Consider the following 16,768-nt stretch of genomic DNA (forward strand, 5'->3'; position numbering starts at 1 on the left):
TTACTGTATTAATATAGAGGGAGGAGGGATACTGTTAGTATTAAGAAAAATTCTTTGTCTGTATATTTGAGTTGGTTATGCCATGTATGTGCTTTGGCAACACAATTATTTTTATTGTCATGCCAATAAAGCCAATTTGAATTTGAATTTGAGAGAGAGAGGACAGTTAGTCAGACAGACAGGCATTGATACAAACACATAAAGCATATACAGGCATGGTAAGCCATGTTAAACTAATGCATACTATAACCAATGAAATTGCACTGAAAAACTGCAAAATTATTGTGGTAGTAAATTTGTGGTAGCAATGCTTTGTGGAAAACTTCGTAATGCACAGAAAAACCATGGGAAAGCTTAGGCCTATCAACACATACTAAAATAATCCAATTTTGCTGTCGGTTACATCTGGATATGAGGTCACACCACCTCATTCCCACAATGCAGTGCGGTCTCACCTCTTGCAGACTCCGGAGCCAGTCTGGTCAGCGTTGTCATCGTTGTTGTTTCCGTCGAAGCTGCTTGCTCTGCAGAAACACAGACAAACAGGAAAGCATTGAAACACTGCAGGGTGAGGGGGTCACGCTGCAGGGTGAGGGGGGTCACGCTGCAGGGTGAGGGGGGTCACGCTGCAGGGTGAGGGGTCACGCTGCAGGGTGAGGGGGTCACGCTGCAGGGTGAGGGGGGTCACGCTGCAGGGTGAGGGGGGTCACGCTGCAGGGTGAGGGGGGTCACGCTGCAGGGTGAGGGGTCACGCTGCAGGGTGAGGGGGTCACGCTGCAGGGTGAGGGGGGTCACGCTGCAGGGTGAGGGGTCACGCTGCAGGGTGAGGGGGTCACGCTGCAGGGTGAGGGGGGTCACGCTGCAGGGTGAGGGGGTCACGCTGCAGGGTGAGGGGGTCACGCTGCAGGGTGAGGGGGTCACGCTGCAGGGTGAGGGGGGTCACGCTGCAGGGTGAGGGGGTCACGCTGCAGGGTGAGGGGGTCACGCTGCAGGGTGAGGGGGGTCACGCTGCAGGGTGCGGGGGTCACGCTGCAGGGTGAGGGGTCACGGTGCAGACTCTACAGCTGTGGACAAAAATTTTTGTCAAGCACAATGTGTTCATTCTATAGGGTGATGCAAACAGCCATCGCTGTGGCTCCCTCCCTTTGCCCCTGACAGATTGCATCCTCTCAGATACCTGTCAAGCACCATCTCCAGGAGCTGTTGAGTGGTGGTGAAGGCCCGGTACGTTGACAGGAAGACGGTGGTGAAGTGGGGGTCCGTGCCGGGCTCCAGTAGGAGGGACACCAGTCTTTCCAGTGTGGCAGCCTTCACGCTGCGCACCTTAATGGTTTTGTACTGGATGAAGCTGCCCTGGGACTGCTCTACCGGAATCCTCCTCAAGGTGACGCTGTAGAGCACACCATCATCAGACTCATCTCCCCACTCCTGCACTGGGTCCTGTGAGAGAAAGAGAGGCGGAGACAGTAACACACTGAGGACTGAGCTACAAAGAACTGAGTCCGACATTCCAGAGCAAGGGGTAGCGGAGCACACAAACCAGGACCAGAGGGCTGGAAAGGAAGTGGACACAGATATGCATATGTGAAGAGTATATATAATATATACTGATATATTATGAACAGCAGTGTGGAGTAGTGGTCAGGGCTCTGCAGTCTTGACCGGAGGGTCTTGGGTTCAATCCCAGGTGGGGGGACACTGCTGCTGTACCCTTGAGCAAGGTACTTTACCTAGATTGCTCCAGTAAAAACCCAACTGTATAAATGGGTAATTGTATGTAAAAATAATGTGATATCTTGTAACAATTGTAAGTCACCCTGGATAAAGGTGTCTGCTAAGAAATAGCAGACACCCATTTCTGAAAGAATAGTGAATATACATATATATATATATATTGCCTGATTGATGCGCTGCCTGTTACACTGCATTCAGGAACCTGGCAGCCAGTTCAGTTTGCTTCATTCCAGTAAATGATTGAACACAGAGCTGCACGATTTTTTTAAAAACGTCTTCATGAAAAAGACACCAGCTGCATCTTTTAATACCTAGACCGTAAAATAAGGCTTTTTTTTTTACCTTGAAAACAATACAGCCCTAATTATATGTGTTTGTGTTTTTGTTGTTATTTGGAATGTCCAGTAGGTGCCGCTGCAGCGCAATCAGGATAAATAGTCCTTGCAGGTTTGACCTCCTTACCTGTGGAATCCCTCGTGATGATCCATGACATCACAAAGCCAGGGCTCCCCTGACTGCATGACTCACCCCCCCACCGGGCACACCCTTTACCAGGGCAGGCACTGGGCAGATATGTCAAGTCTCACGCCTGGGGCGTAAGGGACGCTCACACGCATTCCTAAAATAATCTCACGCATGCTGATTAAATCTTAGTGGTGTCAATGAATTGCAGTAAATCCGTGAATAATAACATTGAATAAGACGCCGTGTGCTCTGTGGTAACCATGGAGACTAGAGGCGTTCTACACGCTTTTGAGGAGAGGGGAGGCTGCACCGATTCGCATTGCATATTGAATTCTCGCATGCCCTAGACGTTAGTATGAATTAGGAGGACATTTAAGGCTTTCATTTGCAATGTGAAGCAGTGTGCATTTTAAAACTAACTGTGAATTGCTGGTTCGATTAAAAATCTGGACTATTGGATGTCGCCAAGGACCAAAGATGAGAGTCCCTGTCTGAAGCAATGACACGCACCTGGAAAGTCTTACTCTTTGAACTTGAATCTCACTCTTTGGGGCTGTTAAGAACGATGCACACCGGACCCGAATGAAGCGAGCGAGCGAATACAAGGCGAAAACTCTCACTCTTAAGGAAAAGCAGCCCTTGGCATCTCTGATCTGAGATCCTCATATACTATATCATGCGCATTTGTTGGTTGTTAAGAACACAGCACAGGATAAGAAGCACGTGACGTATTATACAAATTCAGAAGATGTGTGTTTGGTTTAGTTTTTGCTGATACCTCATACACGCTGCGTCACCAGACTTTACCAGTTCCTTTACATTTCCTAAAGGTGACCGTTTACATAAGCATCTAACTCCAGATCATTTGTGTGTGTCTGTGTGCGTGCGTGCGTGTGCGTGTGTGTGTGTCTGTGTGCGTGCGTGCGTGCGTGTGTGTCTGTGTGCGTGCGTGCGTGTGTGTGTGTCTGTGTGCGTGCGTGCGTGTGCGTGTGCGTGCGTGTGTGTGTCTGTGCGTGCGTGTGTGTCTGTGAGCGTGCGCGTGTGTGTGTCTGTGCGTGCGTGCGTGTGTGTGTCTGTGTGCGTGCGTGCGTGTGTGTGTCTGTGTGCGTGCGTGTGTGTGTCTGTGTGCGTGCGTGTGTGTGTCTGTGTGCGTGTGTGTGTCTGTGTGCGTGCGTGCGTGCGTGCGTGTGTGGCTGTGCTTACAAAGGTACCACGAAATGTTCCTGTCAGGACAACTGAGGAAGTCTCACTTTTTGGGGTTACACGCGTGACCTGCCTGTTCCGCTGTTGCTAAGGGCGAAGAAAAATGCAATCAGACCGCTTTTAAAAATATACAGACGCGTTCTCTGCTGGGTTTGATTTTGACGTAGTTTTTCTTTCTTTTTTTTTTTTTCCACGAATAACTTATAATTGCCCCCGGGGTTGTTACAACGCAATTGTGGTGGAAACGTGGAGCAAAACAAAGGCGTCTATTTCTGTCAATCACAGCCTCCTTATTATGTTTTTAACATATTTCAGAGTATTTCAAAGTATTCGCGTGACAGAATATATATATATATATATATATATATATATATATATATATATATATATATATATGTCACGCGACATTATATATAATAATAATAATAATAATAATAATAATAATAATAATAATAATAATAATATTTTAAAAAACAAAAAAACTACAACATGATATCGCAAAAGTCTACCGGAAGCCATAATAGTTGTACAATATTTCATGTTAGATTTCGAAATGTACAATTTTTTCCATTTTTTGTCATTTTTGCGTTAAGTACTATGGGAAAACTAGAAAGCGGTGTGCGATTCAATATGTTAAGGTAACATTGTTCAGCAGGGTTCATTCGATTTTATGAAGCAAAATTAGTTCATTCTATAACTTTTGAGACGTGGCTACGTTGTTACTGTATAGCTAGTGGATAATATTTGATCTGTCTACACACATGCACTCTAGGGCTTGTATTGCACAGTTTGATAATATACAGGAGGCTGTGTGGTCCAGTGGTTAAAGAAAAGGGCTTGTAACCAGGAGGTCCCCGGTTCAAATCCCACCTCAGCCACTGACTCATTGTGTGACCCTGAGCAAGTCACTTCACCTCCTTGTGCTCCGTCTTTCGGGTGAGACGTAATTGTAAGTGACTCTGCAGCTGATGCATAGTTCACACACCCTAGTCTCTCTCTGTAAGCCGCCTAAAGGTGTCTTCTAAATAAACTAATATATACAGTAATGCGTCACGCTGAGTGCTCGTACAGGTCCTGTTGCTGGGTCCGCATGGAGATTCGACATCTGAGGATCCTCTCTCATGTAAATTATGAAAACATTAATAAAATATTATGTCAATTAAAATGGAACCATCCTGTAAAAAAATAAATATTATTTGCCAATTTTTGGATCCCAATAATATTAGTATTATTATACTTTAGTGTAATAATACTAATGTTTATTAATGCACATTGAGAACAACTAATAATAATAATAATAATAATAATAATAATAATAATAATAATAATTACCATTGTTATTTCTTTCCCCATCCTCATATAGACGTTTCTGGTGAAGAATAACCTAATTTAAATAATCGTTTCCAAGTTTTTCACGCAGATAAATCCATCTTCAGTTCCTGGGAGTACTCAAAAAAGACTACATCGTTCCAGCGTATACATATATATTTTAAAAAGGCGAAAACTATCTTGTCATATTTTCTTAAAGGGTCCCAGGTTCACATTTAGCCCAGCCTGACTTTCGACAAATTGTTAGTTACTTATATCTTTTTTTTATTCTTTTTAGTCGGTAAAAATGTATTTTCCAATTAAGCAAACTCCGATTTTTTTTTTTTTTTTTTTAGGAACGTGCTCGAAGGACAAATTCGGTCGTGGTTTTTGCTTGTTTGTTTAAGAAAATAAATTAATATATTCCGTGTAGTTTTTGGTTGCTGGTGGTGTACAGTATAGACTCGCACACGGTGATACTGTGTTAGGCTACTGCAAGAAACACAGGGGCGGCCGAGACACTAAACTCACCTGAGTGTTTGCATATTCATGAGGTGGGAGGGGTTTGTGTCAGAAACTGGCCATTTCCGTTAGTGTGCACGGTTCTAAAGGCGGGGCAGTATTCTTGAAAGGCGACAGAATGGGAAAGTACTGTAAGCACATATTTGGTGGACAGAGGTCTAATTTCACCACAAGCTCTTTGATGTGTTTCGCCGCATTTAGTCCACAACAGTGAAGTTTTCAGACCCTTTTGATGATGAAAGACCACACTGAAGCTTGCTGACAGATCTGCACTTAGTGCTTATCTCACATACAGCCACACTCCCATACAGGCTGGATCGCACTGCTATACGAGAAGAGGAAGACTCCGCTTTTAGAGGAACTGAAGAATGGAGGCTGTGTGGTCCAGTGGTTAAAGAAAAGGGCTTGTAACCGGGAGGGCCTCGGTTCAAATCCCACCTCAGCCACTGACTCACTGTGTGACCCTGAGCAAGTCACTTCACCTCCTTGTGCTCCGTCTTTCGGGTGAGACATAGTTGTAAGTGACTCTGCAGCTGATGCATAGTTCACACACCCTGGTCTCTGTAAGTCGCCTTGGATAAAGGCGTCTGCTAAATAAACACATAATAATAATATTAGTGTGTGTACGTTCACCCCTGATCACTTCCACCGAGTGTCCTTCTTAGTCAGCTGGATCAACGATAATTACAGCAAGACGCCGCGTTCGCATAATTAGGAGCGCTGCAGCAGTTTTGTTAATTAACACTAATTAGGAAGCCCTTTCTCTGACGTCAACGCTGCTGAGTCGGCCGCACGGAGTCCTCCTTTTGTTTCTAATGAACTGATTTGCAATTCAACCCGTTTATTATTGCTTCAAAGAGCCGAGCAGAACTGAGGTCATTAGGAGCTAAAATGCAAAAAACAGGCCTGCTTTGCTTATGGATAGAATTAAGACTCCCGTTGCATAGCGGTTTGATCCGTTCCTGGTTTTACCATGCGTTTAGTAAGACACCACCACTGTGGCTAAACGTTCTCCTAATAAAACCTGGGATGGGGGAGACTGCTGTGCAACAGGAGTCTTATTTGCATCCCTGAGATATAGTATTAGCTATTGCATTGATTACAATTGTGTGCAGAAATACAATTTCTTTTTGATATAGAGTCTACTAACCCGTGCACCACATTGTAATATTTCAGTACTGTACAGCAACTAACCCACATTATTATTATTATTTATTTCTTAGCAGACGCCCTTATCCAGGGCGACTTACAATTGTTACAAGATATCACTTTTTTTTTTTTTACATAGAATTCATACAGTTGGGTTTTTACTGGAGCAATCTAGGTAAAGTACCTTGCTTAAGGGTACAGCAGCAGTGTCCCCCCATCTGGGATTGAACCCACGACCCTCCGGTGAAGAGTCCAGAGCCCTAACCACTACTCCACGCTGCTGCACATGTAAACCTGCTAATCTTATGCTTATTTTTAAGCCATAAGGCTGAAATGCTGCAATTGTATGTTGTTTTTAATCTCGAGAGTCTCTTGAGAGTCGATTGGGTTAAATAAAGGGCACTTTAATATAAACCAAAGCAGTGCCAGGCATTATGTTTGAAAAAGGAAAATCCGTGTGTTTCTTTCAAAACTCCACAACTGAGACCTGTTGTAGCCAATTGAAGTACAAAACAGGTAAGGTTTATGGAAATTGCTGTGGTCAGTTTTTAAAAAGGGAATTTGCGGTTATACTCTGCGGTTACCAAAGTTGTAAGGGTTTGATATTTAAATAATAAAAAAATGAAAAAGGAAACACACCAGGCTGTCAGCATGGAAGCTCACACAGGTGATGAAGGTGAGACTCAGAATCAAGCCAGCCTCAATACCTTCAGGCTTGTGTCTCTGAAGCTTCATCTTTTTATTTACCAATAGGTTATAATGATGTGCGTTACCCCACAGCTGCTGTAATACTGTATTCAACTCTGCAGAGACAGACCTTGTTATAATGTGCTTGTGTTAGAAGCTAGAAAAGAGACAGGACTCACCAGATCTCCCTCAACGTCTCTGGCATGGAAACTCTTCAGACAGACTGTCTCCTCCGAATTCAGCCGCAGGTCCGAGCTGCGCCTGATCTTGAATCCCAATCTCCGTCTCTCAAACATTCCCCAGGTCTCCTTCCGAGTCTTTCCCAGCTTTTCCCAACCTCCCAGTTTAGAAACACAGCTAAGCAGACCTAACTAACTACAGCGATTCCACAGCTTGGACAGCAAACATTTTCTTTAAACACATTGTGGTTCTTTTTTAAAATTATAAAGTTACACTTGACTTCAATTGAAGTTTGTACGGTAATTTTGTAAAAAATAATGTAAAACTCAAGGCAACATTCTCCCTACCCACATAAAGAATTTCATCTGGCACACGTTTTAAATTATTTTTAATAGACCTTTCAGGGTTTTTTCAATTTGCCGTTTGCAATTAACAGTTCTCCAGTTTGGTACTGGTTTGAGCTTCTCAAACTGATTTCATTCCCAGTACGCAGGGAAACAAATTTCCACAAGTACAAAAAAAAAATAATATTCAATCAGATTCCATTAAGAAACTATCCACAGAAATGGTGTGAGCCTCAATATAAACACTTAGCATCACTATAAAGCACGCGCAGTTCAAATCCAAGTACTCTTGTGTTACTTTAAATAAAGCTCCTTGCATCTTGCTCCTTCCTCAGCTTCTCTGACTGAAGTTGGTCTCTTCCTGTAACCCAGAGGGAGCTAGATACACACCCCTTTGTTTCTCTGTGTGTACGTTGTCTAAACCATTTAGTCCACCTCACTTGCCTGCAGCTGTCTCCCCCTCCTGCCCTCTCCTGTAGCGTCTAATGGCAAGGGCTGCTACACTGGGATGAGGCTGCCGTTGGTTAGGACAGCACACCAGTGAGATCAATGGTTTCCCAATCCTCACTCAACTGGAGCACCAGTTGGCACTGTTAAACTACTTTTCAGATCCCAGTCCTGTGGCAGGTACAAACAGAGACCGCAGATCTTTCTCTGTTGTGTACACTTGGAGTCCAGCTTTCCTGACACTAAACCCATTGTTCTGCTCTGTGGTTCTCATCTCTGGAAACGGGGTCAGTGTTATGCAAACAAGGCTGCCCTCAGATAGCACAGGGATATCTGGCAGTAGACTCGTGTATTTTGGCCGAGGGTTTGTAAGGAAGCTCACGTGTGTACGATACCAGCAGCAATGTAGCGCCTCGTTACCAACAGAAATCAGACGGTGATTGGTTTCCTAATTCTCTGGGAGAAAGCTCGGGTATGGTGATGGTCTGCGGTCAGGAGAGGATTCCGGTAGCTGTTTCTCACTCGCACCGATGAGTGCCTGTCTTATGTATCTTACCTAAATGCGCGTGTGTGAAACTGAACTTTGTGAACTCTCCTTGCACTCTGTTTTTCCTAGCAATATCAGCAGTGTGGAGTAGTGGTTAGGGCTCTGGACTCTTGACCGGAGGGTCGTGGGTTCAATCCCTGGTAGGGGACACTGCTGCTGTACCCTTGAGCAAGGTACTTTACCTAGATTGATCCAGTAAAAACCCAACTGTATAAATGGGTAATTGTATGTAAAAATAATGTGATATCTTGTAACAATTGTAAGTCACCCTGGATAAGGGCTTCTGCTAAGAAATAAATAATAATAATATCTAAACGCTGTCAGTTTCTTGCTGGGAGTTTACATCGTTGTTCCAGACAATGAACATCCATCTCTTCTACACGAGGTCATATGTGCCCCACTTTATTCTGGGTTCAAATCATCTCTGTTGATAACAGCACAGCTGTGACACGCATGTGAAGAAACGGTAGACAGGAGTGAATCACATACAGGCTGAGAAGGTTCCCATCTGTAACAGTGCTGCAAGATCACAAGCAGCTCCACTGCACTCTCTGTGAAGCTTTAGGGTAGCTCAGACTGGAGAATAGAAGGCTCTGTCGTTTCTTGTGTTTAGTTTATAAGGCGCACACTGGAAATGCTTCAAGTTACCGTACATCTCTGCTGGAGACGTCTCGCTCTACCTGTGCGCTAAGATCAAATGATGCGTCTAATATAAAATCCCTCAGTGTGGATCTAATACAGGCCAGCGTGCCTTTGTATATCCAGCATCTCATCCCTGCAACGCAATGTCTTCAAACAGAAAAACAGCCTCTTCACAACACCCTGTTAAATCACTCACTATTATAAATCTGACCAGGGGTTGCGAATCCTGTAAACATGATACCTGGTACTACTAGAGGTTAAAGGAAGCTCTCAGTTTGTATGCCTTTTTCTCTGGGTATCTGCTTTGCTTGTACTTCCTAGGGCAGTTCCCCTCAGCAGTGTCTTCTGGGTGATATTACTGGCTGAAAGCATGTCAGTCAGTCAGGGCAGCAGCTGATTGGTTACTGAAAGAAACCATTGAAAGGAAAGGGGGGAATTTCACTGGCTGAAACGACCCAAGCAAGTGCAACACTAACCGAAAATACGGCTTGCAAACAGAGATTTCATTAACCAAGTGTAGTACCGGAATTAAAAAAAAAACTGGAGATCTGAGAGTGATCTGGCGGATGAAAGAACATTGATCTTGGAGGCGATCAGCCCCACAGGAAAATAAAAAAAGGGGGTGGCATTGGATTCTTTGAATGCTCCAATACAGCACTGAGAAACTCCAAGAATGAGGGTGATCCGCTCCCCCCCCCCGTGAAAATGAAAGTGTGGAGCGTGCAGAAGTGGTTGCCGTGGGGATGGGTCACATGGTCTGACCTGCCTGTTTGCATGTCAGTGTTGCTTAACCTTCCCGCAGGTTTCACCTTCAAGGTGAGCTCTCTGTCAAACCAGTCCAGCTGCAATTCGAAGCACGCTGAAATGTTCCTGAAGCACGAGGGATTATCACACAGAGTGAGGCTTTGGGTGTTCTCTAGCTCTGACTCAGGAAAGAGGGGAGATGCCAGCTTCTGAACCAGGCGACAGAGTGCCACATTCTGCTTATATTATTATCATTTATTTCTTAGCAGATGCTCTTATCCAGGGTGACTTACACTTGTTACAAGATATCACATTATTTTTACACACAATTACCCATTTATACAGTTGGGTTTTTACTGGAGCAATCTAGGTAAAGTACCTTGCTCAAGGGTACAGCAGCAGTGTCCCACACCTGGGATTGAACCCACGACCCTCCGGTCAAGAGTCCACTACTCCACTACTATAGTATAAAGATATACTATAAATATCTGAAACTATTCTCCAAGACAACACTGATAATAGTTTACTTATATATTCAACAGAAGTAGAACATGGTTACATTTTAAGATATTAACAATAAAATGGTTTTAGCATCAAAAACGGTTTGTTTGTTTTTTTCTATTTGGTAAATAAAGAGCCTGAGTGGAAAAATGGGCAAGAAAACGGCCAGCCTCAGTAGTTCTGTAAATCATTGATGCTTTCTATACTCTGTGTGTCTTATCAGCAACCTAAAGAAAACACTTTGATTTTCTTCTAAATCAGAATGGGCTTTTCTAAGGTGAATAAAATGAAAAAAAAAATAGGAGCAACTCTGAGATTCTAGGGAACCCTGAAAGTTATTTGTTGTGAAAGCAGAACTCTGTTTTTAAAACCGTGCACACAACATATACACGCGCGTTTGATTGAGAAATCGAACCAGGGACTGCGTTCGTGGGTATACACCAGTACATGCCTATAGGGCAGCAGTGTGGAGTAGAGGTTAGGGCTCTGGACTCTTGACCGGAGGGTCGTGGGTTCAATCCCAGGTGGGGGACACTGCTGCTGTACCCTTGAGCAAAGTACTTTACCTAGATTGCTCCAGTAAAAACCCAACTGTATAAATGGGTAATTTTATGGAAAAATAATGTGATATCTTGTAACAATTGTAAGTCACCCTGGATAAGGGCGTCTGCTAAGAAATGAATAAGATTTGTGCATTAACTAAATATTGCATCCCTTAGAAAATTTGTTTAACTTCTTTCACAAAAAAACAATAGCTGGTTCTAAAATATATTTTTGGATGTGATCCATTCCTAACGTGCCATGGGGCTCCCTGGCGCTGTTATCAGCGCCGTGCCTCACAAATCGATCGCACTTCCTTCAAACAGAACATTCCTCTGATGCATTTTACACAGCCTTCCAGCAATGCATTCACCGCTGGTGTGTTTTTTCAGTCAGTTTTTATGAAGGAAAGCTTTTTTTTCAGAATATTAAACTTATTAAGAAAATATTAAAGCACGTCCTTTTCAAACAACTAGATTGCATCTTAAAATGATTTTTTTTTAAATGTCTGTACATTAAAGAATCGTAGTAATTTCTAGATTAACAGATTATCAGTACAGATTCATCTGCTAAGCAAAATCACGATGCTCTGTTGTTGTTGACATTGAAAGCTTTTTTAATTGTCTGCAAGATATTTGTGGTTGAAGTATTTTTTTAAATGCATATGCTTTCTGTCACATTTTCAAATTTATTTTAACACACAATAATTCAATGAAACTGTTATTAACTATGAGGTCTCAAATGTGCAGTTTTGAAAGAAACACATGTTACAGCAAACTTGCATTCTCATTTTAAAACAGGACTCTGTTACCAGCAGTGTAACCTGGGTCAAAGCTTGTCAGTCAACAGGGGAAGCAGCCGATTGGTTAATAACAGCAAAGGGGAGGGAGCTTTTTTTTTTTTACCCTCCAGGTGATTTGACCCAGGAAGTGTAAGACAGTCTAAAAACACAGCTTGCAAACAGAGACTTCTTTAGCCTAGTGTAGTACCAGATATCATTATTATTTATTTCTTAGCAGACAGCATCATCTTCTAAAATGAAAATACCTTCTGTTTCCTTCAAAGCTGCCCATCTGAGAGCTGGCTAATCAATGGATGGGCTCAGCAGAAAAAAAAAAAACGTATGGAACTGTCCCATTCATTTTAATTTCAGAAAAACCAAAATCGCAAAGTTATATAAAGGGATGTCGGGCTGTATTTCCAAAGCATTTAACCCAGTCTGTAATTAAATCCTTTTTTAATTTTATCAAACTGAAACCAAACAACACAGTGATATAATTCTCTTCAGCACCCTCGGTGCGTTTTGTGTCTCATTTTGAAACGTTAACGTGATTTTAATTAATTAGTTAATTAAAGGATGGAGGAAAGCCTGATGCTGGGGGCAGTATTGCCTACGGATGTGGGTTTAGATTCAGACATCTATCAATGTGAACGTTATGTATTTGAGAATATGTTTGTATAGAAAGTTTGCATGTATGTTCGTAAGAAAATGTTTACAGATATTTATATTTAAGCATTTTATTTCTTTGAAATCCACAGCCAAGATATCAACCCCCACAGAGCTACAGCTGTGGCCAGTTCAAGGATTGAGACATCATTTTTTCCGTTAAGTATCTGGAAAACTACAAAGCTGGGGTGCAATTCAATATGTTAACGTAGCATTATTCAACAGGTTTCATTCGACCTTATGAAACAGAATGAGTTCATTCTATAAGGTGATGATGCAACACTTTTGGCCCGAGCTGTAGAACCCTTTTCCTGTGTTTTTTAAGTTACAGATGCAAATCTGCTCCATGTAAATCATGACTTGTTTTTGAGCCAGACAGTAGCAGGGGTCCCCGAGGGTCTCTCCTGGTAAAGGCACGGCCGCGTGGTGTGCAGGAGGAGTCACACAGTCAGGGGAGCGCAGGGGTCCCCGAGGGTCTCCCCTGGTAAAGGCACAGCCGCGTGGTGTGCAGGGGGAGTCACACAGTCAGGGGAGCGCAGGGGTCCCCGAGGGTCTCTCCTGATAAAGGCACGGCCGCGTGGTGTGCAGGGGGAGTCACACAGTCAGGGGAGCGCTGGGGTCCCCGAGGGTCTCCCCTGGTAAAGGCACGGCCGCGTGGTGTGCAGGGGGGAGTCACACAGTCAGGGGAGCGCAGAAATTAAGTGTCAAGTTCACCAACATTTAAAGAAAGAGCAAAGGTAACAGGATATTTCTGTTTACGATAGGCAGCAGGTATGTGTGTGTATTTTGTTTAGATTTTTGAACAGTGGGATTAGGGGTGGTGTTCTCTGCACAGCATGCCATCTGTACACAAGATAAGATACACTGGAAATTTGGCAGATACTGTGATTGGCTGATTTCTGATATGTGATTTATAACAGCTGGTAACTGTTGGTAGCTTAAAGTAATCTCACCTAACAAAACAATTTCATGTCACGCAAATCCATCCATATGCAGGGCCCAGGCGTGCAGTTTCGGATTTCACAAACATGTGGTTTCATTCTAAAGCATGGGGTACTACAAAAAGTCTCAGTTTGCTAGCCTCCCTTTGCAGGAAGCCTGTTACACTTCCTGGGTGATTTCACCTCTGCAGTGCCTTCAGGGGTTCAGAGCATGTTATTGGCTGAAAAGCATGTCAGTCAACCGGGGAAGCAGCTGGTTGGTTAAGGACAGGAAAGAAGCCGTTGAAGGGGCAGGAGGCAATTTCACCCTCCACGTGAAATGACCCTGAAAGGTCAACACTGTCTAAAAACAGGAGATTTCTTTAAGTGTCGTTTTATATTGTTTTAATGTTGAAAACGCATGTTTTCTAAAACAGATTTCGTTCAAAACCACACATTGGAGATCCATATAGTGAACGGCATTGAAAATGCATGGAATAATTGTATCAATTTCAAAGGGCTCTGTTTTCCACTATGCTGTTATGTTATGGTTCTATAATAACACTATCTGTATTTACAAGTGTTACATTTTTCTTTTACTCTTAAAATACATTTGTTTTCATACTGCGTTCCCCATTAAGCTGGCATACAGAACGTCAATGAAGAGGCATATTCAACACAGCATTAATAAGGGGAAGTGGAAAATCTAGAGCATTGACTCTATCTACTTTCTGTGCCAGGTATCACTGAAATGGTTTCGAAACGTAATATCGAGCACAGTATCATTTCACAGATCTCCCAAACCAATACTGCATGCTCTGGAAAGCCGCCAAGCAAACACACTGCTAACGAAAATGTGAACCCACGCCACGATAAGGGAAGAGGACAAACGAAAAGGCATGAAGGGTAATGGCTGGGAAACGGCTTTTGAAATCTCACGCCTCGCGCTTTGCTGAGTTTGTATTATCCGTCTTGTACTCTGCCCTGCAAAAGATAACCAGTGGAAAGTGATTCTGCAGTGTGCCCAGTTTTCTTTTTTTTTAATATTATTATTATTTATTTCTTAGCAGACGCCCTTATCCAGGGCGACTTACAATTGTTACAAGATATCACATTATTTTTACATACAATTACCCATTTATACAGTTGGGTTTTTACTGGAGCAATCTAGGTAAAGTACCTTGCTCAAGGGTACAGCAGCAGTGTCCCCCACCTGGGATTGAACCCACGACCCTCCGGTCAAGAGTCCAGAGCCCTGACCACTACTCCACACTGCTGCCCGCCATAACACTGTCAATGAGGTGAGCAGCCAGGACCGCAATGATTATCATGCCTAAACATTTCTTTGTTTTACCATTAACTGTATTGTAATTCAACACCAAGGAATCCTGTGCACAGTACACCCAGTTCAAAAGTTTGAAAAAAAAAACCCTTTCTTGAGTTGAGGACTGGCTGCGTTCGTACATACTGGACTCCAGAATGTCACACCTAATGGAATTGCTTCCTTGACATACAGCTCGTATGTTTATGGCATGCGTTTCCAATGTGCTACCGGTATGTGACACGACACAGGGGGGCTAATTGTTAGGTAAGGAGAATACAGTGTCACTGAATTCTGTAACCGGACCAGGGAAGTTTGGGAGCCCTTTGTTTTACAGAGCACATCATAAAATAGAAATCAATTTAATGGATTTCCACGTTGATATTTCCAGATTCCTATGATGCAAGAATGGATGCCAGCTGCAAATAATTTAACTTGCCATGGTTTTACAGCGCTGACGGAGGTCTGCGTGCGAAACCTCTTTACATTGTACAGTATATGCTGTATGAGGAAGATATTCTAATTAAATTAAACAGATCACAGGAAAACAAAAACTGTAAATATGTATCATCTTAAATTCAATGTAAAGCATTTTGATTTAAGATTACTTTACTATATATATATATATATATATATATATATATATATATATATATATATATATATATATATATATAGTGCAGTGAAAAAGTATTTGCCCCCTGTCTGATTTTCTGCATTTATGCATATTTTTGACACTGAATGTTATCAGATCTTCAACCAAAACCTAATGTTAGATAAAAGGGACCCTGAGTGAACAAATAACACAAAAATTTGATACATATTTCATTTATTTATTAAAGAAAGTTATGCAACACCCAATGCCCCCGTGTGAAAAAGTAATCGCCCCACTTTTTTCCGGAGGTCTCCAGGAATTTCTTTTGTTCGTGGCATGATGTGCCTCTAGAACAGGGGTGGGCAATCCTGGTCCTGGAGGGCCAGTGTCCCTCCTGGCTTTTGTTCCAACTGTGCTCTAAATTACTTAATTGTACTGATTATTACCAATTATTGGTCTAATTAAGTAATTTAGAGCACAGTTGGAACAAAAGCCAGGAGGGACACCGGCCCTCCAGGACCAGGATTGCCCACCCCTGCTCTAGAACCTGTGTGCTGACAACTTCACTCTGATGGTAAGGGCCAAAGTTAGTCAGATTTATATTGGGCAGGGCTGGCCCAAATGAGGCTTGGTTGTTAACCAAAGTACTCAAACAGCTGACCCTAATTATGCCTTTAAATTGGGTTGAGTTAACTAGGGGGGTGTGGCAATGTGCCCCACCCCTGTGTGTATTTTTGTGTTTTATGTTGTATGTAGTGTGTTAATGTTGGTGTTTTTATATTATTATTATTATTATTTATTTCCCTTATCCAGGGCGACTTACAATCGAAAGCAAATACATTTCAAGAATCACAGTACAAGTAATAATAAAATTAAGAGCAAGATAAATACAAGTAGTTGCTGCACAGGATATAAATGGGTGTGTGCAGCACGAGTTATTTAAAATGTATAATTGTATTTAGGCACGGGGATTGCACTTCACTTCACATGCATTTAAAGTATTTAATATGTGAGCACAGGGTTTTCACAGATTAGTTCACGTGCTGGGATTCAAGTGAATAATTCATTGGTAATTGAATCCCAGCACAATTGTATATATAGATGCATGTTTCGCTCACTCGGGGTTGTGTGTTCGGTGAGTGGAGAACGGGTGTGGAGAGGAGAGAATTTCAGAAACTAAGGAAAAAGTAAATATAAGTTTCTTTGACTCACTGTGTTTGTTTGTCTGTTCGTCCACTGTCTGTTTAGTGTTAGTCCGTTTTGTTTGTCTATTTATTTTGGCCTCGAGTGCCGTGTCCTGTGTTTTGTTCAACCTTTTGTTTCTGTTTGTTTATTAAATGCACTGAGTGCAGCCACTGCGTCTCAGTTTCAACCCCAGTGCTGTCTGTCTGTCTACTCCTTTCTGGTGTGATGTCACCACTAAAGCCAGCTTGTCACGGGGGCGCAATAATTTTTTCACACCTGAAGATTGC

At 42.6% G+C, this 16,768-nt stretch overlaps 1 protein-coding gene across 2 annotated transcripts; it reads right to left on the reverse strand.

Annotated features, from left to right (window-relative positions):
• Positions 1-290: 290 nt before the first annotated feature.
• LOC131706714 (ral guanine nucleotide dissociation stimulator-like 1) lies at positions 291-8,043 on the reverse strand. Of its 2 annotated transcripts, none has more exons than XM_059008335.1 (3): positions 7,248-8,043; positions 1,178-1,440; positions 291-524 (listed from the first exon to the last, which is right to left on the reverse strand). In XM_059008335.1, exons 1-3 carry the CDS (start codon positions 7,362-7,364, stop codon positions 452-454), a joined length of 453 nt encoding a protein of 150 aa, XP_058864318.1. In that variant the 5' UTR covers positions 7,365-8,043; the 3' UTR covers positions 291-451. The 2 variants fall into 2 exon arrangements, with proteins under 2 accessions (XP_058864318.1, XP_058864319.1); XM_059008336.1 differs by lacking the exon at positions 7,248-8,043 and adding an exon at positions 4,735-5,200 and having other exon boundaries at positions 293-524.
• Positions 8,044-16,768: the final 8,725 nt, after the last annotated feature.

This window comes from Acipenser ruthenus, chromosome 36 (assembly GCF_902713425.1).
Source record: "Acipenser ruthenus chromosome 36, fAciRut3.2 maternal haplotype, whole genome shotgun sequence".
NCBI lineage: Eukaryota > Metazoa > Chordata > Actinopteri > Acipenseriformes > Acipenseridae > Acipenser > Acipenser ruthenus.

Bases quoted from the DNA above. Each gene is read 5' to 3' on its own strand.
- LOC131706714 (XM_059008335.1), bottom strand. From the start codon at position 7,364: ATGTTTGAGAGACGGAGATTGGGATTCAAGATCAGGCGCAGCTCGGAC. The intron at 1,441-7,247 runs GTGAGTCCTGTC...TTTCTCTCACAG, and splicing joins GAGACGTTGAGGGAGATCTG to GACCCAGTGCAGGAGTGGGG. The intron at 525-1,177 runs GTATCTGAGAGG...GTGTTTCTGCAG, and splicing joins CTGGAGATGGTGCTTGACAG to AGCAAGCAGCTTCGACGGAA.